General features: G+C 33.6%; 1 protein-coding gene across 1 annotated transcript in view; it reads left to right on the plus strand.

Annotated features, from left to right (window-relative positions):
* Window positions 1–1,541: 1,541 nt before the first annotated feature.
* LOC128988807 (zinc transporter ZIP1) overlaps window positions 1,542–25,872 on the plus strand; it is a 32,103-nt gene continuing 7,772 nt past the window's right edge. Inside the window, exon 1 of the mRNA XM_054410471.1 lies at window positions 1,542–2,996. Within this exon, the coding sequence (XP_054266446.1) occupies window positions 1,781–2,996 (1,216 nt within the window). The 5' untranslated portion in view covers window positions 1,542–1,780. The remainder of the gene's footprint in view (window positions 2,997–25,872) is intronic.

A 25,872-nucleotide genomic window follows, 5' to 3' on the forward strand; every position in this document is an offset into this window, starting at 1 on the left:
ATTGGTTGATCTGGATTTACTGTAGGTATAATAACATACTATTAATATAACGGGCTGAAATATACCCTAAAATTATCTTTAATCTATAATGATTGGCACGTCTATAATGAGTAAGTCTATAGACTAGTAGGAACTAGTAAATAGCATTTCATTTATGAAAAATACTTGTTTTAATAATCAATTCATATGTTTACAATGCAGTGAATACTAATTTGACAAATTTTATGAAGTTTTTCTCACAAACAAATCCCCGTAAAGAAACTGTTAAACTTTCATATTCAGTTATGAAAAATGCAACATTATATTTCCGTTATGCTAAGGAGGCTAATGTGACAGACTACGTTTGTGTTGGGAATAAGAAACTCTGTGACACGCGAACATGTCAACACATGACACAATCCACTCACACAGACAAAGTTGACGTCATCATTAGCATACAGAACGGCGTTTTATTTCCAAAGCTTATTACAGTCACTGTAAAAAAGTTGTGTCTCGTGACACGAGGCTGGTTCTGTAAAGTTGTTGCTCCGACTGTACATTAACTTGGTTAATGTTACGTCACTTGTTGGATTAAATCGAGATTGTTAATGTTAACTCCTTGCGCGATTATTGTGTTAGTTTCTTTGCCTTCCTTATCGAGTTACGCGATTTTCTAAGTATTATTAAGGAGTATTTCTTACAACTAGGCCTATTTATTTATCATTAGGTTCAAATACAATTCAACGCAATACAAAACAGAGAAGGAGAATAGGGAGGGTTAATGATAATGAGGTGGGTAAAATCAACTTAGTAACCCTTTGATAACTCCAAAGTAGTACTGTATGCGTTTTTCAACAATCTCGTAATTAATTGTAAAATTACTAAACACATAGGAATGTATTCGTGGAAAAACTTTGTGGCAAAGACGACTACCCACGTAAAGATAACAATTACATATCTGTAATGGACAAAGGTAAAGAGAGTTTGGTTTTTAAATTTCCAAAGCCGTTGGTTTTTATATTAATATTCATTAAAATATAAATGGTAATGAAATGGGTTTCTAACGTATATTTGTATATATTTTAGGGAGATAAATATTATTTACTCATTGTGCGTATTCAATTTAACTTTTCACTTACTTAACTGTTTTAAAAAATTGTTTGGCTATATGATCTCATTGACAGTACATTTAATAAAATCAATCAACAAATTCCAATGCAGTGGTCAAGGTTTTAATTGTTATCAAATAACGTGTAATTTAAACCAATATTATTCATGTGTATAGTTTTATTTGTAAAGGTATTCTTAACTTGATAATATATTTTTGTGATGATAGGTATAAAGTTAGTGGCGATTTATGGTACACGAAAGTTTATTAAGTTAAAGTTTGAAAGCTTACTTTGCAAAACAAGGTAATTCCCCAAAACTTAATCAAGAAATGTGTGACGTTTACCTACTGTGTTATCAGAGAACAGCCTAAACCTGTTGTATAGCGCAATGCGTGTCCCCCCACCTCCCCTCGTATCGACGCGCCACCACCACTCTTCCACTCACCACTCGCCACTCCGCCACTGGCAGTAGGTGCCGGAGCGCGCTCTCGAACACATTGCACGGCATGTCAGGTGCGACCACACTCGACACCACTACTCCTACAGTGACAGTGACATGGATATTCGATCCTAGTTCGACCGGATAACTTTCGGTGGTGGGTCACTCATTTCCGTAACTCCTAGCGGTGAAGGGCAGTTTCTGTGTTTCTAACGGTTAGTGATTTAGTTTCTCCTTCTAGTGAAGTGCTACAATGAGTACCTCGGAGTACCTACACGCGGACGATCTCGACCACATCGACAGGATGGCGCTGAATGGAACTTCCATCCCGGATGTGTCGCAGGGTCTACTAGTGGCGAAGGTGACTTCCATGGTGATTTTGGGTTGTGTGTCGTTTTTGTTGGGGTGTATCCCTCTCAAGCTGTTTTCCTACGTAGGTAAACCCTCCCCGAGTAAAGGACACCTCGGACACTCTCACGAAGAACAACCCCTGATCCTCTCGCTGCTGTTGTGTTTCGGTGGTGGTGTGCTTCTCTACACGACGTTTCTGCATCTACAACCCGAAGTGAGAATAGAAATAAACAGATTGTCTCAGGAAGGCAAGCTCCCGTCTTTCGAGCCGCCTATATCAGAACTCGTGTTCTGCGCCGGGTTCTTCTTCGTGTACATGGTGGAGGAGCTGGTCCACGCTTGCTTGGATCGCAACACGCACCATCACGAGGACGAGGCTGTGCTACACAGGACCATGAGTCTGCGAAGATGCTCCAAGAGAGGGTCGTCCCACCACGACGGTACCATCATCCCTAGGGCGAGTCTTCACTCTGCTCCTAGCAAGACACCCGAGAACGGTGTAGGCAGCACCACCGCCAGCACACAAGGGCTCATTCCTACCATTAGCGGGTCCAAGTCTCGCAGTCCGCTGGACCCCCAGCATCGTATGACAGGAGGACCTCTGGACTCTTCTGTGATGATGAAAGACGACGAGTCTCTCAACCGCAAGAGTACAGCTCAAGTCGTAGCCAAATCGTTCAGAGGGTTCCTCGCCGTGTTGGCGTTGTCTTTTCACGCCGTGTTTGAAGGACTGGCGGTGGGTTTGGAAATGAAAACGTACAACGTGTGGTATCTCTTCGGAGCGATCGCCACTCACAAGTTTGTCATTGCGTTTTGTGTTGGGATGGAACTCGTATCTTCCAAAACGAAAACAGTTCTTGTGATTCTGTACATCGGAACGTTCGCTATCGTCACCCCTCTGGGCATCGGTCTGGGGATCTTGCTGTCGGACGATACGGAGGGCCTGAACGCAGCGTCTCCTGTCACCTCCATCCTGCAGGGGATGGCCGCCGGCACCCTGCTGTACGTCGTGTTCTTCGAGGTGCTGCAGAAGGAGCGAGCCACAAACAACCACGGAGGATGGATGCTTCTCTTCATCATCCTCGGCTTCATGGTCATGCTCGGACTGAGCATACTTGGTGAGTCTATGACGTATATGACATATGGATAAAATTACAAGAAAGACCTTTAAAATTGTCATAGAATAATGAAACCTTTCTTACAATAACTTAGGTTAACTTCAACCTTTGATAAGATCGGTCACAACTATAATTTCCTCTAAGACAGATTTTTATCTTAATATGGATGGCACTTTGAATGCCTTTAACTATTACGTTTCGTGGTTAACTATTTAAATATTAAAAATAAACACTCGCGTTAACAAAGAATTTTTTTTATAATAACCTCCAAGACTCTATTTTACAAATTTAAATAAAACAGTAGTTGTGTCCACAATACAGTTGTGTTCTATGCATAGTTTATCCCAAATGGTACTCTTTTTAAGTGAATTTAACATATTTTCCTCTCAATTCGCACAACCAGGCTAATTTATTTATAGGAATAAGTATTTCTAATGTTTTAGTTAGATTTTAACTTCCGTTAACTTTTAAATTTAACAGTAGGCCTAGTATGTAATTATTTTTCGATGTCTTTTGATTTAGCAAACTGACAAATTGAACAAATTTATATAATCTAAAATTAGCGTAAAACTGTTAACAAACAATTTTAAGCACTTTATAATGCTATTGATGCTAATTAGAACTGTACCATTATCAATCGCCGTAAAACATCAATGAAAGTATCTTACCATTGTTATAGGTTTAGTACTTGGCCATAAACTACTAATACTCTAGTGGAAACGTTCTAAAATGATTATGTTGAGACTAATTATTTGTTAAATAATTAGTGTATCGAACACTAAATACTATGCACTAAACTAGTGTATCGAAACAAATGTTTATCACCAACCCTCTTAGCGAGTATGCACAATTATAATACTGCTCCTGTCAATTATTACAATTTTATTTTATTTTAGAAGCTGTAAATTTAAATCATAAAACATCAATACTCTCTGTAAAGTATTATAAGTAAGAAATATTATCAATAAGCTCAATGGGTCACTCTAACGAATAAGAGGATTATCGAATCGATAATCGATTAATTAAACAAAACTTGCAACCACTCCAACGTTATTCAGCTCTAAAAGAAGATATTATTTAATTCGAGTGTTCTACCTTTTTTAACTTTTATCAAGCTTTACTATGCTATTTATTACCACGAGATTTTAAAGCGTTTAAATAATTTTTAAATTTTAATATAGTATCTACCACGTTATACGACTAGTTTGATAAGTACATAACTGAAACATTCAAACATTTTCAAAAAACAAATCTGGTGCGTAGGCTATTCTTCATCCTCATCAACTTTGAACCATACATTTATTTAGAAATACTCTTACAAAGAAAATACTGAACACTACTGAACCAACAACATTGCAATCTAATTGATTCAAAATCCCTTTCCCCTTAATAATTTTCACTGTAACATATTCATCCTTTGACTTTGTGATCACCGTGCTGCTTTGGACTTTGGATTGTCGTGTTTAAGTAAAGCTCTAATTACACTACAACTTCGTCCTAAAGTTACTTAGGACAAGTTATGTTCGCTATCAGTGCGGCGGATTAAGTGCACCGCCACTTTGTTGGTCGTTTGTTACTTAGTTAGGCTGTTAGTTAGACTTGTGACGATAACAACTAGGGCCAAGATGCTTTTGGGACAAACAACTTAGTTCCGAGTTGCCGTACAGACTGACAAAGTTAACTCAAGGAAAATAACACCTTAAACATTTTCTTTTCAATATTATTCACTCCATGTGTTCATGTGAGATTTGTTTTCACATTTCTTAGACTACTGAATAACTATTAAGATTCACTAGATCATACCAATACTCATTGAAAATATAATGACTTGTCGTCTGAGTACAACGAAGGAGCAAAATATGTTAATGTTCAATATAAATAAAGGTAAATGCTTTCGAGACAACAGAAACCATAAAACATTCATGTAAAATAAAACTGAACGTATTTAAACCATTATTAGTGAATAGTTAAAGCTACATTCACTAAATTATGCAAAGAACGATAAGAATTAGAGTTAATCTGAAAACTATTTAAAAATTGAGAGAATAAAACCGCACCGAATTGATATACTCTTTCTGGTCAAAAAATTAACACATTAAAAGCACCAACATTTTGCTGTACAGTGATTGGTGAAAATAATAACAATATTCTAGTTGCTAACTGTTATTGAGATTATTTTACGATTTGGTTAAATTCATAAAGAATTCATTGATAAAATGGCCATGGTGATATGGTGATATGGTGATATGGTGATGGTGATAAAAGCAGAAGACAAACGGAGGGAGAAAGCCGAGGTTAAGGAAAGTGCAAGTGGCTGACTGTGATCCTTGAGCAGCGTGCAGCTACAAACTCAGTGAATACTCTTAACTTCCTTATGTAATAGAAAGGAGTAGACTCTACTACTTTAACCTATGCTTATACCCTTCAATAGGACTGTACTGATAGAGAAACTCACCAAGTCGTCATCCAATACGTCTGTCATGAAATTACCTTATGAACTAAATTGTAAACAAACTCATGAGTCATCTGAGCCAACATATGTCTAGTTATGTATGTTTATACATATGTTTAGTTCATGATCTTGTGATCCTCTTTAAATACTACCGTCCAAATTAACGAACTCATAAAGTGACTTTCCCGCCATACGTTACGGAAATTGATCAGCAGGGAGTGCAAAAAGATGGGGAAATAAATAAGCAAAAAGGTTGATATAAACTTATGTCCTATCTCATTCCAATTAGCAAATGTCTGTCTGAATGTATTTTTTTTAATAAAACTTAGCTCCTTTTGACCCAAATCTGCAATGTATTTTGCAGTTTTAAGAAAAACCAACAGTTTTCTTGATATTTTAGATCAAATTTTTTAAATAGTTGTCATTATAATTCAGAATGAGAGTGTTTTTATATTCTGCATAAACATAGTGGCCAATAAGATAAACATTTTTTGCAGAATCTGAACACTGTAGCTTACACCATTAAGGAGTTATGAGTGTTTTTTGTAAGACACTAAACGCAACTAAAAATGACATAATATGTTTGTACATAGTTTTTTGCTTTTTTGACTCAAGGTATAGACATTAATTATGTTCCACCTTTTATGGACATCATGTATAATTTATTTTAACTAGTGACAACACACAACCGCCCCGATACAGATCCGCACTACCAATGTGTGTACAGAGACTGGTACTTTGAAGTCCTCGCTCTCACACTATATTCTTCACTCATCATGTTTACCCTATGCATATATTACATTTCTTTACCATTCAAATGAGGCTCTCTTCATACTATAGAAATCCTGCACGGCTTTGAATATTTCCTCTCGGAAGTTTGCTCGATATAAATTCATGAGTTTCTCTTCACACTTTGCCTCCACATGATGACTCCCGGGACTGACTGAGCTCACAGCTCAAAGTTGAAATATCGGAAGTCGTTTGATGTAGAGGAATTACTTAGCCTTAGAGATGGGCTCTGTAGCCTACTTATTTTTTGTTTCTTATAATATTTCAATTATTTTTTTTAAGTAGCATACCATTTGAGTCAACTATTATTTTTTTTATATTTACAATATGAATATTTCTTTTACCTACGACCGTTTTTTTAAGTACCCGTTTTAGTTCAGTTTTTAAAAATGAAAAATTTTACATAACAGCATTGTTTATTTTCATGACAGCATAGTTTCACTCATAACAACACGGGTAACGGACCAATGAGGTTCAAGAATTGAGAGAGAAGAAGTAAAATTGTAATAATTCGAACTTCAACTGATCAGCTGTTCAGGCCAATTTAATTGTTGAGTGGTGCAATTAGTGTTTGGTACAATGTTTTGTTGCATCACTGTCAGTGGCAATTAGAGGTTATAAACGAAAACATTCTCTCTAATGTGTGCCTAAACACTGTCGTAGGTAAAGTAGTGTACGCAACTCGCGTAAATAGTTTTAACGACACTCGTAGAAGTTTTTAAGGCACTCGCCTTAGGTTGTAAGTTGTAAGTAATATTAGGCTACTTTGTCTGAAAGATTATTTCAGTTAAATGTTGTATCAGACATAACTCAGAATTAGCATGGGAGATACTTCTTTTATTTAATTCCATGCGAAATGCAACAAGTGCGATACTACCGAATTCTATTGTTTCGTAAGAAATTAATAATAGGTTCCTAATTACCAACGATTTCATAAAATGTTTCAACAATATTAAACTGGGAACCAGATGTATACACAAAACACTAAACGAATTAAGTAGCCTTGTTAACACCTGAGTTTACAGCACACGTTTCAAAAAAAGCAACAGTCCCAATGACGATGGTTAAAAAAAAATATTTACAACATAAATTTTCTTTTCATCAGAAGTAGGTAAATTTCAGTTTACTTTTTTAGCTGGATTTTCAACAACTGTTTGAAACTTATGAGTAAATTCATGGATGAATAAGTAAATATTATCTCTTTCCATTACATAATGTTAAATCCAGTGACCTCAAGAAACTTTTCCACAAATGATTTTCCCCTTTGAGCAAGTTTTGTCAAAGGAAGTTATGAATAAACTAGCTCTCCATTCTCCACAACTCATGAAGTATTGCCGCAGGCTTTAGAATATTAGTAAGACACTTTACATTACGGAAGACACAAAGATGAAAACGAAAAGCTTTGCAATGAAAATATAAATATTTTATTAATGTTTTTAAGCAAGATTTAAGATTATGGGTTCTCTGGAGTAAAATGTGTAGTGAACGTAATTGTCTTCCTAAACTTTCAATAATTTTATTCTAGAATAAACTCAAATTACTTTAATTTTATTTATGCCTCTTTAGCATGGCTTCCCAAAACTAAAACGTTGTTTTGTTCTCATGTAATCGTGTTCAAATAGTTGACGCTGTAAGAAATATACGTTGGATTCCACACTCAATTGCCACAGTACAGCCGATGGGCATGGTATAACAAAGAGTAAGCATTTCAAACATATGTAAATCTTTTGAAGTAGTGAAAGTGCTCAGATATAAAGAAACACTCAGACGAAAAGTCTGTGATAATCTATTATATTAGTTTATTCCTACAAACATTCCAAATGAAAATCGTCAAAGCAACCGTTTGGATTATATCCATCCAGATCGAAGGACCATTCTATAAATGCTGAATGGTGAATGATATGCTAAACCGTACTGTAGGAGGCTGGAACACGTGACTCGGTCGATCGCTAATGGCGCGGGCTTCGGAAAGTCATTCCCGCCATTATTTACGACCTCCTAGCCCCAGTTTCCTCAGTATTTTATTAACCTTAAGGCTATGTTGTTTCAAGTCGGGACCTCCTTTCGTGCTTCAGTCCTAACAGAATGATACATTGTGGACAATAGAACAATTGCTCTGTTATTGTTTAATAAAATAATATAAGGTAAATTATCATTGTAAGATTAAACTGTTGATAGCTTAGTGGGTTATAGTACTCTTCGGTATTCTTGTTTTTTGTTGTTGTTTTTTTTAGTTCTTAACCTATTGATTTAAAAACCAAGCCACTTGGATTATACATCACAAAATATCTTAGATTTGTGTTTGTTGAAATCAAGGTTAATGCTCATCGCAATGATAGATTAGTATTGAAAAAAATTGACATAGATCACATGGTATGCACTAATGTAGTATCATAACCTCTAGTGAATGCTAAAATATGTGTTTGAAAGTTCAAAATGTACTAGTTTTAAAATGACCGGTACGGTACGAAGTAGTTTTTTTCACTACAGACTTTTAAGGGCGGAAGAATAGATATGAATAAAAAAGCGTTTATATCTATGGGCGGAAGGTGTTGGAGCTAGATGGAGACGGATAGGAATCGAACGAAACGGAAGGTGACGGACTAGTGGGTTTCTTGCTTTAAGTGCCTTTCTTTTGTTTGACACCTCTGTTTCAAGCATTTGAATGATAAACATAGTTTATTTTTCAATAATCATTAATTTTAGCGAAGTAGCTATTACCGTAGGTGGCACGGTAAGACCTAGGCACGGGACCGATTTAATTTTTCATTTTGATGTCCTTAGAGGCCAAAAACACAATTAGTTCATATTTTTATATGCATGTGACCTCCTAGTTACTGAAGTTTTAACGCGATAACTTGAGTAATTTTTGTCCGATTTTGATGAAATATGATTTAAATTTGTAAGGCAGGATGAACTTGAATGAGTTTGTGAACCAGCATGATCACACCATGGTAACGGGGTTTTACGGGGAGATTTATGGGTAAAAAATGTTTTTTCTAATTTTTTACCCTCAAAACACAAAATTTCCCCATTTCTCTCTAGACCTTTTTAAGGAGCTTAAAAAACAAATAATTTTGTATATCAAAGTGTTTTTGTACAGTTATTGGTAACAGAGAAATTTAAATTTAAAATCCCATGTTATTCTTAAGGAGAACATAGTAAAATGCTGTAGTTCGCTTGTTTATGGATATATTTTGATAAAACTGGGCAAATTTATTTATTTTATACTAAGCTTTAATAATATTTTATCTAAAAACACACTTTATTAGTTTCCTTGTAGCAGCAAACCTAGGTACCAGTTAAACCTAATGTTATTTAGATAGATTTGTTTAAAAATCAATTCAGACAAATGGAAATACGCTTAGTCGTCAGGTTTGCTGCGGCGGGGGTATTTAAAAACTCACTATAACGAGGTGAAAAATAGTTGTTCATTTAATGATTATTTTTAGCAAGAAACATTGGTTAAAATCAATTTTCATTCGTAGGGGTAATCATCCATATCCATCAATAACATTTAGCCTTTCAGTGAATAGGTTCACGATAACTACTGCAGCATTGAATACATAAGACGAGGAAATACAAACTTGAAATAAGACCGTTTCATTCAAAAGCAGTTTTCGCTGGAGAGGTTTTCTTTGCTGATAACTGTGATGGTTTGAGAGGATAACTGTGATGGTTTGAGAGGTCGAAGCACCTCAGTTGAGAGTGCTTGACATTCCCGTTCAAACTTGGTTATACTGTAATGCAATTACTGTACAAAGTGTTGTTGTAATTAAACCTATCCTGCATTGTTTTGTTGGATCCACAGCAATAAAGATTAATCTACTAAAATAATACTCAAGTAGAGGTTATGTTATAGAATGGTTATAGGTACTTGTTGCTAAATTGTTAGAATTTGTTGCATCATTGTTACGTTTTAAATTGAAATAAGCCCCTTAATATGGTGTTATTGTAATCATATCTTAGCTTAAACAATAATAATTACGAGGACAGAGGTTTTAAAGTACAAGGTTTAATGGTATATAAATGGTTGAAATAAGGTTACAAAAATTATTCAGGGGTGGGGATTCGTGCAGACTAAATCAAAAGATTCCTTTGATGCCTAATTTAAATTTTCAATAAGTACGGTATGTTACAAATTAAATAATCTTTTAGAAACAATAAAAAGGAATTATTTTGATTTCAATGAATGGAGGTAAGTTGGGTCCAAATGGATGCTTGAGGAGTCTATAGTCTGAGTTAATAACTTAATAAATGGAATTTTCTCACCAATCTTCTATAATAATAATTTTCTTCTTAATAATGTAGGCCAAAACTTTTCTTTCTTCAGTTAACTTGATTTGGATATTTTGCCAATACTTTATTTTATAATTTCACAATTTTTTCACAACTAATAGTTTGAAAACTGTATGTTCTTCTTGGATGCCTTAACTGCAATGTCATTGTTCATTGTTGTAAATCCTTTCAAGTTATGGGGTTCACATAAATAAAAACATGGTTGAAATTTGCTTGTAATCTTGAACCCAGATGCACTTTAAATGGAGGATTGTTTTGAATAATAATTTTGGATAAGCCAATGGACAAATTTTGAATATAAATTACATATATGTTGAGACAATATAGTTTTAATAATATTAACAATGAACATGAATAAATATTAAAAAGATAACAAGATTTAGTTTGGAATTTAATTAGGCCTAATGACTATATTTATAAACATTAGTTTTTGAGTCATTACAAAATGTAATGCTGCACATAATAGTAAACTTTCTGTATAAACCCGTTATATTATAGAATCAATGTAAAGCTTCGTTGTACATTTATAATTTAAATTTTATTTGATATAGGGTTTTTAAATTTTAATGGCAACTCACAAGTTTCATACAAAATTCGATTTTGTCAAAAAGTATATGTATCAATATACATCAAGCCGACGATCAAACAGAATGTAATCAACGGTTTAGCTCAAGCAGACAGCTCTTAACATGAACACATGTTGAATCATAAACAATGCTCTACAGTTTGTTTTGTCAGTTAAATGCCACAATGAGTAAAACCAGTGACTAAACCTTCATTACATCCCTCCATTAATTATGATATTCTGTCAAGGAAAATACTCTTTGTAAAAATCATTTTTTAACTTTATTTTTTATAAATGTTATACTTTTATTGTAACAGGCTGCAGGTGAAGTGGTTAGAGAGCGGGATTTCTGTACAAGGGAGCCGGGGTTCAATCCCTCAATCATTAAAGAATTTTGGATATTTCAGCGTCGTAGGCCAGTAGGTCAGTGCCTAAATATATAGACAAGATTATACATACTGAGGAACCACTAAAATACACACGATAACTTAATTATTTGATTTACTAACGATCTTTGTTGTTAAAACCTTAAATATGTTCACAATAATAAACTTATCAGCGAGACGATTAACAACCAGAAAATATGATAACGATTGTAACCGTATTTCAATGTTGTATAAACAACTATAGTAAACCTGTAATTTCGTCAAGTTTGGTAGAAAACGTAAGTTTGTCTATTTGATGTAAAAACAGAATAGAAAATTTGTTTATTGTCATTTTAACTTGAATATACGTCATTGTATGTCATTTTAAATAAATAAATTGTATTTATATAAAAAAAATCAAATAAATAATTTTTAATAAATAAATAAAAAATATTTTATTAAAAATATGCTATATGTCATTTTAAATTGAATACACGTTGCTAATAATAACTGTGAATAAAGTTGAAATAAGTCACTGAAGTGCACCTTTTTGGTAATCATGTCTATTTGATTTACGGGATGATCTAGTCCTACGGCTACTTAAGAGATTGTCTGTAATTATCTACTTAACTTAAGGTTAAGGTACACCAAACTCATTGGCAAAGTGGTTAAGCAGGATTCACTGCCTCCCTAGACGGTGTATTCTACCAATATTCTCTAAAGTAATATTTCAGAATAATTATACAAATATTTGCTAACAGTCAAGCATAGACTACTTCACTTATTCTTCAACCTTTACACAATAACAAACACTAGATATCGTCCAGTGGTCGGAAACTCGACCAAAAATATGTCATGTACAGACTTATTTATTTTCATCCCACTCTGTAAATAATACATTTGATTGGAATTTCTTCCTTTTTTGTGATTTTCTGATTATATTTTGTCACCAGCATGGCACTCATAAGGTCCATATTATTTTTTTAAATTTGAAATTACCAATTAATATAGGATATTTAGTACATTGCATCTTACTTAAAATATATTCTTTATATTTGCATGTAAATCTTTAGGATGTTAAGGTTTTGTTTTCGTAAAACTGGAACCCCAGTTAAACCTTAGTGTGGAGGAATACATTTCCATAACTCTTTAGGCAGGATGTGACCCCCATAAAACACACCACATGTTCCCATTTCTGTCAACATAGCCACCTTTGGATCCCTTCTAAACATCCACTCACTGAAAAATGCAGGACTAAATGCAGTGCGTGACATTTGATCACAATACCTTTCATAAGATTGATGACAAAATAATATGTTTTTAAATCAATTATTGTATGCAAACTCCATTGTTAGTTGTATTTCATAATTTAGAGCGTATTGTTGTTTATTATATCATCTAAGGCACCTCATGCGTTAATGAAATCGTTTAAGTGTTCAATTCACAAATAAGAACAAATAGACCAATGCGATTTGGAATATTTACATTAATGTTAACAATCACCACTTACCATCTTTTGTATATTTACCGTCTTGTGAGTAACAGTATAAACGAAAATATATGTTTTAAGTGTTATAAGACGTATTTTTATTTACTTTCCGTAAATTTAATAACTCGTACAATGCTAATTAAGAAGTTATTTATTAATGTTAACTCTTAAATAAGTGGAAGTTATTAGTATGGATATAAATAATCATTTTGAAATATATAAACATTGTTTACTTATTGTTTTGTAAAGCTTAACAATAGTTAAACTTGTTTACTATTCAACACGCAAGACTTAAAAACGTGAATATCCTCTCTTTTAAGTAAATTTTTCTAATAATGAATATATTTTAATTGTACGTTCTTGAAACTTCTATGGACCATGGAATCAATTTTACATTAGGGCCTAGTGAGTCCTTACATCGAAGTGAGTTCGATGCTTGGCAGCTATTCCAAATATCTTTTCAAACGCCGATTTTTCATTAGTCAAATTAAGTTCTTGATCAAATGTTTCATATCAATCAATTATATCACGTATTTGAACCCAAACATGAGTGAAGGATGAGTGGCGCGATCTTGTAGTCTTGTTAGTGGCTAAGGCCGACATGTTCCTTAGACACAATTGTTAATTAATAGCCCATACAGCCTTGTATTGAATGCTATCAACCTAACTAACAGAATGAAATAGACACATTGAATATTTCCTTGATACAGTCTACCAAATTACAGTTGGGAAGGTATTATCATTGACTATGTTCAAACAATGATTAGTGAAATGTATGATTACGTGTTTACACAAATGGATGTGTCGTACTAGGGCTAGAATAATTATTTGTGCAACTAGTAATAACAAATTGCACCATTTTTAAACGAGAGAAAATTTTGACGCTCGCAGCTAGCCGAGTTTAGAAATAAAAACCTTAACCATGGGCTAGTTGTAAATAATATTTTGTCTACATTTTTTCGTATCTTTGTGACAGCTACAAATAATTATGTACTACAAAAATCTACAATATTGAGGTTAAGATTTTTGTGGCTGTGATGCATTGTTGAGGTGACGAGGTAAACAATATTCAGAACTTGCCAACCTCAACATTCGGTAAACGAAAAATAGTCTCTATTTATTAAACATCTTCATAAATTGACAGTTTAAATTGAATTTTAAACATCAAAAGCGTTATTTTTTTGGAATTAAATTAACAGACAAAGCTAGTTTTAATTAATATAAACATTTTTTAATCTACATACAGCCCATTACCTGTTGATTGTTGTTAAACTAAAATATACAAAATCACCAGGAAAGTAAGCAAAGTATAATGTTGAGAAATTGGCCATTCTGAAAAATAATTCTAGTGAGCAAATTTCCACTTTCTATGAAAACCTTAGACAAATACCATACTTTGGTTTTAAATGCGATCTATTTTGAACGCATACATGTTCGGGAGTTTTCATAGATTTTTCTTGAATTGCTCCTTGTAATTTTAATGTTAAAAAGTTTTCAGTTTTCTTACCATTCACCGTGACCGATTCTTACCAAAACATTGTATACGTTTAAAAATATATTTTAATTGTTTGGTTGTCTTTGATTGGATACAATTTCGTAATCAACTGAAACTTTCCAAAGTATTTATCACTCCAAAATCAGTACCGTACCTAGGATCTCTTTGTCTTCTACAATAACAATAATTGTTATGCTATCGTCGTATGCTTCATAGCCAAGTGAGACTCGCTACTCGAGACCCATACCAATGAAATACAGAACGGAAAAAACAATGGATCGTGTAAAACGACACCAGGTATTGTTGTACTCTCAAAACACTATTCACACGATCACAGATGCGTAAATACACTAGTTACTTATTGTCTGACGTGTTCTAGAATGTTCAAGTAACCGTTGTAGCACAACAAGCAACGTAAACACTTTCGTTACTTCGCAACTTGGTTTTCTTTTACCATATTTACCGGAGTGTTTCTTCAATTTCCATTGTTACATTTTTGCCTTCTAGTATTTTGTCACGCCTGTAATGTGTTCCATGACATAGTCCACTCTTTCAGTTTTTTTACCAAAATTATAGGGACGATAGGGAGTTATCAGTAAAAATCACATTTACCCCACAATATCTCCTAAACCGTTCATAGTAGGTATTGTATGGTATTATTTTGTTCTAAATTTAATGTAGATTATTTTTGTATTTCATTATATTTTGAGGAAAAACGCACAGTTTTTGAGGTATTTGCGAAGAAGTAAAAAAAGTCCTATTTTCACTCCCTTCCCCACAAGCCCAACACTCAAATCAGTGTAACTTTTGTATTCATTGGTGTAACTTTTTTACAGAGTGAGAGAAGTGTATTCAACAATTTAGCGCTGGTTTGAAACTTTTTTTATGTCCCGGTTTAGGTCTAATTGCACCGTACTAAATGTCCTAAGTGTTGATTCACAAAAAAACAGTTAAAAAACCACTTGCGCGAAACTGGAAATAACATTCATGTAAAACTCTTTAACTGAAAGTTTTATCGCTGAGTAATCCATATTTTATGCGCTAAAGTGAATTATTGTATTGCATTCAGCTGATTCCAATCAATACCAGATCAGAACACTGTTTTATGTATATACTCAATCCTAGCACTTGATATACCGGAAGTGTCAAGACTCACGTAGCAGACAACAGTATTGTATCAAGGCCAGGTGACCCCAGTCCTCCTTGAGCCAATGTCATTGCCAGCTGCATAACATAACATACAAGGTGTGTCCAGTAACATGCTGTCTTGTGTCTCGCTACTCTGTATGCTAATAGAACCTGGTGACCGAGCTTCGCTCCGGGTGAAGTATTTAACATCATTGGAATGTTTATCCATATTGGTAGACTACTGTAATTCACAATTACGGAATATTGATGACATACTTTAATGTATCAATGCTCAATGATTCTTTGTATATATATATATATATATATATATATATATATATATATGTATATATTTTACATACATTTGGCAATATATATAGTTTTTTGAAATCCTCTACACATCAGTTTAACTTTGACTTTTCTAGTTCAGTGGAGATATTTCCATATCGGCAGATAGTTTCATTTTACTTTTTTCTTTCAGTAATATTCAGGCAAATGTAAATTATTTCATATTATCAATTATTTTTTATGGGGAAGATTTACTTCTAAAAAGGTTATCTATCTTTGTAAAGCTTTATTGCAAGTGAAATTTACGTTATGGTAATATACCAGAACAAAATTATTTAAAACATTGTGTTTGTAATAGTTGTGTGATTTGAACAAGGATATAGGGCCTATTGTTGATATAAAAAAATATTTTTGTGCTTTAGCAATTATTATGCATTTCTTCATATCTGTTTGCTCTAAAATGCTACACATGTGTTGCTAAGTTTACCAAATTATACTTCAGAAGTAAACTAATTTTTATATTGTAGAAATAGGACTATAATTTGTTTACCTTTGGTTAAGTTTAATTTTGGTAGTCAAATTCTCCAGAGTAAAAACGACTTGAATATGAATACTCGTTGTACATAAATATATTAAACCTAAATATACTGTTTCATTAGATCACTTGGTTCGACTAAATTGAATCAATTACTAATTCAGTATTGATACATTGAGTTTGGTATGACAAGTGTCTTAATCCGGGTTTATTGCTGTTGCCATGGATACGGTTGTATTACTGAATAATAAATTGGAATTATAACCCTCCTAAAAGCTTTCGTACACCTACGAACCATACGAACCATATGCTAAACCGTACTGTAGGAGGCTGGAACACGTGACTCGGTCGATCGCTAATGGCGCGGGCTTCGGAAAGTCATTCCCGCCATTATTTACGACCTCCTAGCCCCAGTTTCCTCAGTATTTTATTAACCTTAAGGCTATGTTGTTTCAAGTCGGGACCTCCTTTCGTGCTTCAGTCCTAACAGAATGATACATTGTGGACAATAGAACAATTGCTCTGTTATTGTTTAATAAAATAATATAAGGTAAATTATCATTGTAAGATTAAACTGTTGATAGCTTAGTGGGTTATAGTACTCTTCGGTATTCTTGTTTTTTGTTGTTGTTTTTTTTAGTTCTTAACCTATTGATTTAAAAACCAAGCCACTTGGATTATACATCACAAAATATCTTAGATTTGTGTTTGTTGAAATCAAGGTTAATGCTCATCGCAATGATAGATTAGTATTGAAAAAAATTGACATAGATCACATGGTATGCACTAATGTAGTATCATAACCTCTAGTGAATGCTAAAATATGTGTTTGAAAGTTCAAAATGTACTAGTTTTAAAATGACCGGTACGGTACGAAGTAGTTTTTTTCACTACAGACTTTTAAGGGCGGAAGAATAGATATGAATAAAAAAGCGTTTATATCTATGGGCGGAAGGTGTTGGAGCTAGATGGAGACGGATAGGAATCGAACGAAACGGAAGGTGACGGACTAGTGGGTTTCTTGCTTTAAGTGCCTTTCTTTTGTTTGACACCTCTGTTTCAAGCATTTGAATGATAAACATAGTTTATTTTTCAATAATCATTAATTTTAGCGAAGTAGCTATTACCGTAGGTGGCACGGTAAGACCTAGGCACGGGACCGATTTAATTTTTCATTTTGATTTAGCGCAAACAAACAATTAAGAAGAACAATTTAGCGCTGGTTTGAAACTTTTTTTATGTCCCGGTTTAGGTCTAATTGCACCGTACTAAATGTCCTAAGTGTTGATTCACAAAAAAACAGTTAAAAAACCACTTGCGCGAAACTGGAAATAACATTCATGTAAAACTCTTTAACTGAAAGTTTTATCGCTGAGTAATCCATATTTTATGCGCTAAAGTGAATTATTGTATTGCATTCAGCTGATTCCAATCAATACCAGATCAGAACACTGTTTTATGTATATACTCAATCCTAGCACTTGATATACCGGAAGTGTCAAGACTCACGTAGCAGACAACAGTATTGTATCAAGGCCAGGTGACCCCAGTCCTCCTTGAGCCAATGTCATTGCCAGCTGCATAACATAACATACAAGGTGTGTCCAGTAACATGCTGTCTTGTGTCTCGCTACTCTGTATGCTAATAGAACCTGGTGACCGAGCTTCGCTCCGGGTGAAGTATTTAACATCATTGGAATGTTTATCCATATTGGTAGACTACTGTAATTCACAATTACGGAATATTGATGACATACTTTAATGTATCAATGCTCAATGATTCTTTGTATATATATATATATATATATATATATATATATATGTATATATTTTACATACATTTGGCAATATATATAGTTTTTTGAAATCCTCTACACATCAGTTTAACTTTGACTTTTCTAGTTCAGTGGAGATATTTCCATATCGGCAGATAGTTTCATTTTACTTTTTTCTTTCAGTAATATTCAGGCAAATGTAAATTATTTCATATTATCAATTATTTTTTATGGGGAAGATTTACTTCTAAAAAGGTTATCTATCTTTGTAAAGCTTTATTGCAAGTGAAATTTACGTTATGGTAATATACCAGAACAAAATTATTTAAAACATTGTGTTTGTAATAGTTGTGTGATTTGAACAAGGATATAGGGCCTATTGTTGATATAAAAAAATATTTTTGTGCTTTAGCAATTATTATGCATTTCTTCATATCTGTTTGCTCTAAAATGCTACACATGTGTTGCTAAGTTTACCAAATTATACTTCAGAAGTAAACTAATTTTTATATTGTAGAAATAGGACTATAATTTGTTTACCTTTGGTTAAGTTTAATTTTGGTAGTCAAATTCTCCAGAGTAAAAACGACTTGAATATGAATACTCGTTGTACATAAATATATTAAACCTAAATATACTGTTTCATTAGATCACTTGGTTCGACTAAATTGAATCAATTACTAATTCAGTATTGATACATTGAGTTTGGTATGACAAGTGTCTTAATCCGGGTTTATTGCTGTTGCCATGGATACGGTTGTATTACTGAATAATAAATTGGAATTATAACCCTCCTAAAAGCTTTCGTACACCTACGAACCATACGAACCAACACAACAGGATTTGCCAACAAATAGTCACAGTTACTGCCAATATAAGAGACAATTACGTACACACAATGCGTTATATATAAATGCTTCAAACATTGAACATGCTGATGTTTGTTGTCTTGTAAGTGTTGTTGTGCTAAGTAGGCCGCTTTAAGTTTGCAAACCACATTTGCATTTCATTATTGACTAAAATGCAAGAATGCAAAAACAGAATATTAGTTAGAAAAACATCCGTACTGTTTTACAGACGAAATTACGAAGTGGATCGTATGATGAGCAAACAAACGATTATTACAAATATTTCCACCGCAGCAAACCTGCAGACAAAGCAAATTTGCATTTGCCTAAATGGATTTTTCACTAAAATATCTCCTTGAAATGTCATATTTAATCCTTGCTATTTAAATAACATTAAAAACACGGGTACTTAGGTTTGCTGTCACGGGGAAGGTAGTAAAGTGTTTTTTTTTGTGGAATTTTAATAATTTGGTATGAAATAAATACATTTGTTTTAATTTGATGGCAATATATACAATTACATATAGAAAGCAAGCTACAACAGTTTACTATTTTCCTTGAGAATATCATTGGAATTTATCATTTTTATTCATGTTTAATTTTTTCCTTATCCATTAAATGCTTAAAATTTCGTCAGTACACCAAATCATTTGTTTCTTTAAGCTCTAGAAAATAGTTTAGAAATAAAATTGAAAAATTAAATTTGTAGGCCAAAAAAAGATAAAACACACTTTTTACCCCATCATAAACCCCCCATAGTACGATCATGCTGGTTTGCAAACTATTTCGAAAAAATGTAGGTATACACGTTTATACCACATTTAATTAAAATTTGACCATTTTGATCAATGACTTCCAAAGTTTAAATATTTTTGTCAACAACATTGAAGCGAATATCAACAGTGAACAGTTAATAGTAGGAACTCGCAGCTCACAGAGTACAATGAATCCAAACCACGTTCCCCACTGCAGTTTGTGATAACTTTGTTAAACCATGCTCACCCGCCATCCAAACTGACCAACCATATTAGCTTTTGATGGTGTTTCATTCACATACATATTATCATAACTTGTTGTCTCAAATTTATTGAATTACACTTTATTATTGTTACGGACATTGTTACCTATAATGTTATTAGTATGTTCAGTATAAAATATAGTATGCATTAGTAACGCATGGGATCTGATTCTGTAGCTCTAGTAGAAGGTTGAGGATATAACATTACAGAAATCAGTAGCTATCAGTAATCAACTCTTTTGCTTGATTTAACTAGGTTCAATTTATTTCAGATACAGATACCCTGTTTAAATTCAAAGTCGGTATTTTGAATTTAAATCATCTTCGAAGTTAGGGTAAAATACATTTGGGGCCTAACGCAACTCTGCTAATATTTAATAGTTCCACTTTCTGTGAGTATATTTAACAAAATGAAGTCCATAAATAAATAAAAAGTACCAGGTACTGTAATTATAAATGATGAAAGACATTTTTAAGAAAGACAAATAATACCAATAAAGCAACAAACCTACTTCATATATACAACCATCTCATTGTTAAAACCGTAATCGTAGGAATGACTTTATTGCCGTTTCAAAACTTTATTTAGGGGTTTATTATTGTTTAGAAATTTTCATGAAAATGCTTGATTATATTTTTGTTTGTTGTTACTTACTTACTTATCTTACTTACCTTGCAAAACCCCGACTGTTTACTGAACGGTGCAAAATCAGACCCAAATCTCAGCCTTTTTCTGTCAAGAAAGTTTATCCCCTCGACTGTAATGTCAACACCAACCTGGCAGAATAATTGGATTGGCAATCGGAAAAGTGATCGTGTCGTTGTGACCGTGGTAGTTTGTGGGGGTAGGAGGTGCAGAGAGAGAAAAGTGTAAGGGGGAAGGGGGGGGGGAGAGAGAGAGACCCAACAGTCAACAAATGAGCCTTGTAAGTACCCAGTCACCAGACTTTGTGTCTTGGATCCACTCCAGATTTCTCCTTTTTAAGGAAAATTATATTTTTTTTTAATTGTTGGGCTCCAGTAAAATTACCATAGAAAATAAACGGTATCAGCAATCTGACACATACTTTCTCCCATTAGAGTGCCAACGACCTATATCATGGGTAAGGTAAAAAGTAAAAATAAAAAAAAGTAAAAGTAAAAAAAGGTAAAAGTGTATATAGTGGGCAAGGTGGAGTTTGAGTATGATAATCACAGGGATAATCACAAAAGTTGCATTAACCTGTGAACTGTAGTTTTTCACAGTAAGGGGGGCAGTATAAGGACCATAACATACTACTTTGAATAAAAACCGGCTTTATTCTAAAATCAGATTTTCATTTTTCTTTTCCATTACATATTTGATCCGTTAGTAACGCTCTGTGTGTAAATATGTTTGAAACAGACTAGAGTTTTCAGTCTTAAGTTAGTCATGATGTCACTGTAGTTTTTTTTTTCAGGTCGTCACTTTTGCCTTAGGCAGTTCTTATCTGTATAGAGTCTAGGCAGCAATCGAAAGTAATCTTGTCACTATAACCTATCAAGAAAAAGTTTCGTTTGGCAGTTTGATGATGGGCATACGCGGTTAGATTATTTCGTAACTAGAGTAAAAGCGAGAAGATTCCATAATATATTTGTCCGAAAATAGTTTTAATCCAACAGAGTAAGTTGATCAATAACTTACATCACCGTAATCCATGTTAGATCTACAGATACTGAATCTCCATGAAGAACAAACAAAACACTTTAAATATATATTAGAAAGTGGCTTAGGGTATGAATACTTGGACGGATTTGAACAATTTTGATCTCGTAATACCGTTGTCACTATAATTCAATCTGCAATACAATCGTAACTACTAATCTAGCTTATTGAGATTTTAAATTGATTTAAACATTATTATTTTAGTTTAAATTGTGTTTGTCATTAATTTCATACTTGTATTCACGTACTTCCTGTTTACTACTTTTTTGTCCTAAGACGCTAGGCACGAGCCTGGGATTGTTTTTTACATTACTTCAGGCTAGACCTAGAGGTTGGGGCATTATCACCTAGATAAAATTCATTGGTGATTTGGCAGGATTTAAACCCGGGACCGAAGTCCCGTGCTCTACCACTAGACCAGATCGCTCCTGTTATTACGTACTTGCCTTATATGTTTGTTTGGAATAAATCATAACATGTTTTATATAACGACGAAATGTACAATAGTCAAACTCCTCTATTAACAATATATTCAAATATCCGAAGACTTAGCTCAACTCGAATTAGGTGAACGTGATTGTTTGTGCTTAGTAAGCACATCGATACATTATTGTTTGAGCATTCTCAAATTAGGTCTAAACTTAAATTTATTGTAAATAAAATAATAACTTGTTTTGTCATTTAAATAATAGATATTTAAATGTTTTGTGTGTAAATAAATAACTGCACTTTTTGGTTCAATTCATAATAATATTTTTAAGTGAGTTCATAAAATAAAATTGTATTAAGTTAAGCCAGACAGAGAGAGAGAGAGAGATAGGCAGACAATGCAGAGGAATGTGCTGCGTATCCTGCTTATCAGTTCCAGCCGACATGATATAGACTGACCAGTGGTTTTTCCTGTACACTGCTCCAACTCACTCAGTTACTATGCAGTCTTCATGTGAATCAAACATTATGAGGGTCTCTGAATCCCTCTAATTATTTTACCATGGGTCTCAGTATCCCATATTAAATCATCAATTATTGACTCTATTGTTTCAACAGAAGTTTTATTTAACCGTGAGGAACATTCACCAGAAGTTTGTGTGCACACAGTGTTATATTTTATTTTCTCAAGAAGTGTTAATCTCCATTACTTGGTATTAACGAACATTCATTAATTTCTTCTCTTCGAGGTCGTGAGTACATCTCTACACATCATTCCTCTCTGTCTATTCCAATTTGGACTTAAATATCTCATCAAGAGAATAGTTTTGATTTGATTTGTAAAGGGTTAATTTAATTTTGTATCATTATAATATTTTCTGAACTCAAATGAATTTATTATTTTTCCAGTAGGTAGTAACTCACTGTTTAGACAGATCAATAAACTTGATTTCTACTATATTAACAAATATCTATTGAACTAGCAATTATTCAGTTTGGTAGCAAAGTCAGGAATTTAATTTTTAATTCCCCTTTGTTCAAACATATTGGTCCTTCGAGCCGGATTAACTTAGTCATTTTTTGTCAATTAAAATATAATTTATAAAAAAAACATATTGAAGGTCATTTTTTAAATTGTCAAAGTAAGGTTAATTGTATTTGAAGGTTATTGTAGATTACAGTTGAAAATTTGTTTGTTTAAAGATAGTTATCATATAAAATATTTGGTATTCATTTTGTCTTAGATTAAATTAGATATTTAAACGTAAAACGCTCATACATTTCTCCAGTATTGGTTTTGTGATTTATTAATATTTTTAAGAGTTATTAGGGTTGTTTAGAGAATTTAATCTGAAAATATATTCTTCTGCTGAATAGTTTCTTAACACAAATAAATATTGCTGATTTATATTCTACAATCTTGTTTTATGTGCTGCTGTAATATTATATACAAGCTTTATTGAATCATTTTGCAAATCATTATGTGAATTTTTTTATCTATTTTCATTATGAATTAATGGTATTCTTTATTCTTTGTTGATTTTTTTACTATCTTGAAGTATATAGCACTTGTCATGTTCATACTTGTGTAAAGATTGCTCAAACATTCTCGTGCCTTTGATTATTTAAATTTTGTCTTGGTCTTCAATTTCTGAGGGGTAAAATGGATGCAGAAGATTTTAAGCGTAAGGTTTCTGCCTTGAAGAGAAAATTATCAGATAGTGCTAAGGAAGTCCAAACTATTAATGAGAAGGGTAGGGCAGCTCTCAAAGATCCTGCTCAAGTGAACTTATTCAAGGGTATGTTTAAGGTGTTAGAGAAATATTTTTCCAAATTTGAAACTCTTTGGGATGAACTTATTGACCTACATGAAGATGAAGGAAAAGTCTCAGAATTTCCTGTCGAAGCAGATCTGACTATGCAAACCAAGGCCAAACGTTATTACTACGAGGCACACACAAGCTATGAGGCACTTATGGCTCTTGTTCAGACAACATCACCTCCCTCACGCCAAAGCATTAATCCTAATGAATCAGTTATATCATCTGAGAACAGATCAAATAAAGTTTTACCTCGGATCAATCTGCCCCACTTCAATGGACAAATTACAAACTGGCCTAAATTCCGTGATGCATTCTTATCAATTATTCATAATGATGCTTTGTTGACTAAAATGGAGAAATTCCATTACCTGGTTTCCTCACTTGTCGGCACAGCTTCTGCAGTTATAAGTAACTTGCCATTAATAGAAGACAATTATGACTTGGCATGGAAGGCATTGAACGACACGTTTAATAATAAACGTATGCTAGCCTCTAACTATTTGAATCAGCTCATCCAGTTTAAGCCACAGCAAGGCAAGCCTACCATTGATTCTCTACAGAACTTTGTATCACAAGTTTCAGACAATATTGCAGCATTTAAACTGCTAAAAATTCCAAATGAAGCAGATTTTGTATTGTTTCATATTGCTGTTCGATTATTAGATTCTGCGACCAGAGAACAGTTTGAACTTCAACACAAAGATAAAGATTTTCCTGTCTTTGATGATCTTACAAAATTTCTACGGGAACGATGCCTAGCATTACAGCTCGCCCTTGGAAATTCTCATCAATCCTCACATGACAATAACTCTGCGAAGCCTAGTGGCGCTATTAAAGGATATAATACTAGATCTTCTAGCCGTGGTATGCGAGCTACACTCCTGGCTAACTCACCAGGAAATAACATGCAATCGAAAGATAACAATAAAGGTTTCACATGCTTTCTATGCAACAGTGGTAGTCATACACTCTGGAGATGTAAAGATTTTATGAATGCAACAGTTGATGAGCGACACAAGATGTTAAGAAATTGGCATGGATGTAAAAATTGCTTGTATGCCAACCACACTATAGGAAAGTGTAACTCAAAGTGGACTTGTAAATTTTGCAAGAAGAGACACCACTCGTTACTACATATTCCAACCTCAGCTGATGAAGAACCGAAAGATAATGCTACTAGTGCACCAACTTCGTCTTTGACTGCAACTCTTCCTCAACATAGCAACATATTGCTGGGTACTGTTGTTGCTGAGATAAAAGATGCTTCAGGAAGATTTCAACCCATACGTCTAGTGATAGACTCAGGAAGTCAACATTCCTTCATCACTCACAAATGCCTCACCAAACTTGGTTTATCGACAACTCCATATCCAAAGAAGATATCGGCTATTGGCCAGACCATATTTGATGGTGCAAAAGGCAAGGCACTTTGTCATCTGAAGCCAAAAAATCAGGAAACCCCTATCCTCAAAACAGAAGCTGTTGTGATCAACAATATTACTTCACACCTACCCAACTTCACTATGCCTACAAACTTATGGTCGGAATATACCAAATTTGAACTAGCAGACCCTAAGTTTTGGGAACCTGGACCTATTGAGTTTTTATTGGGCTCTGACTTGTTTCCAGATGTTTGGCTTGGATCTTCGATTACTCTTCATGAAAACCAACCCAAGCTGTTTGCATCAGTCTTTGGCTACATTGCTATTGGGAGAGTTCTAGACTGTCAATCATCCGCTAGTATGAATGCTTCTTTCTTCACCCTTGCTTATGATAAAGATGACATTCATAATCAGCTGCAAAGATTTTGGGAACTCGAGGAACCTGCTTCTATCCCAGTCCAAGAAAACCCAGAAGATTTAGCTTGCGAAAAGCATTTCACTGAGACTCACTA

This window comes from Macrosteles quadrilineatus, unplaced genomic scaffold (genome assembly GCF_028750875.1).
Source record: "Macrosteles quadrilineatus isolate MER2022 unplaced genomic scaffold, UCM_ALF_1.0 Scaffold_1__1_contigs__length_201487025, whole genome shotgun sequence".
In the NCBI taxonomy this organism is placed as follows: domain Eukaryota; kingdom Metazoa; phylum Arthropoda; class Insecta; order Hemiptera; family Cicadellidae; genus Macrosteles; species Macrosteles quadrilineatus.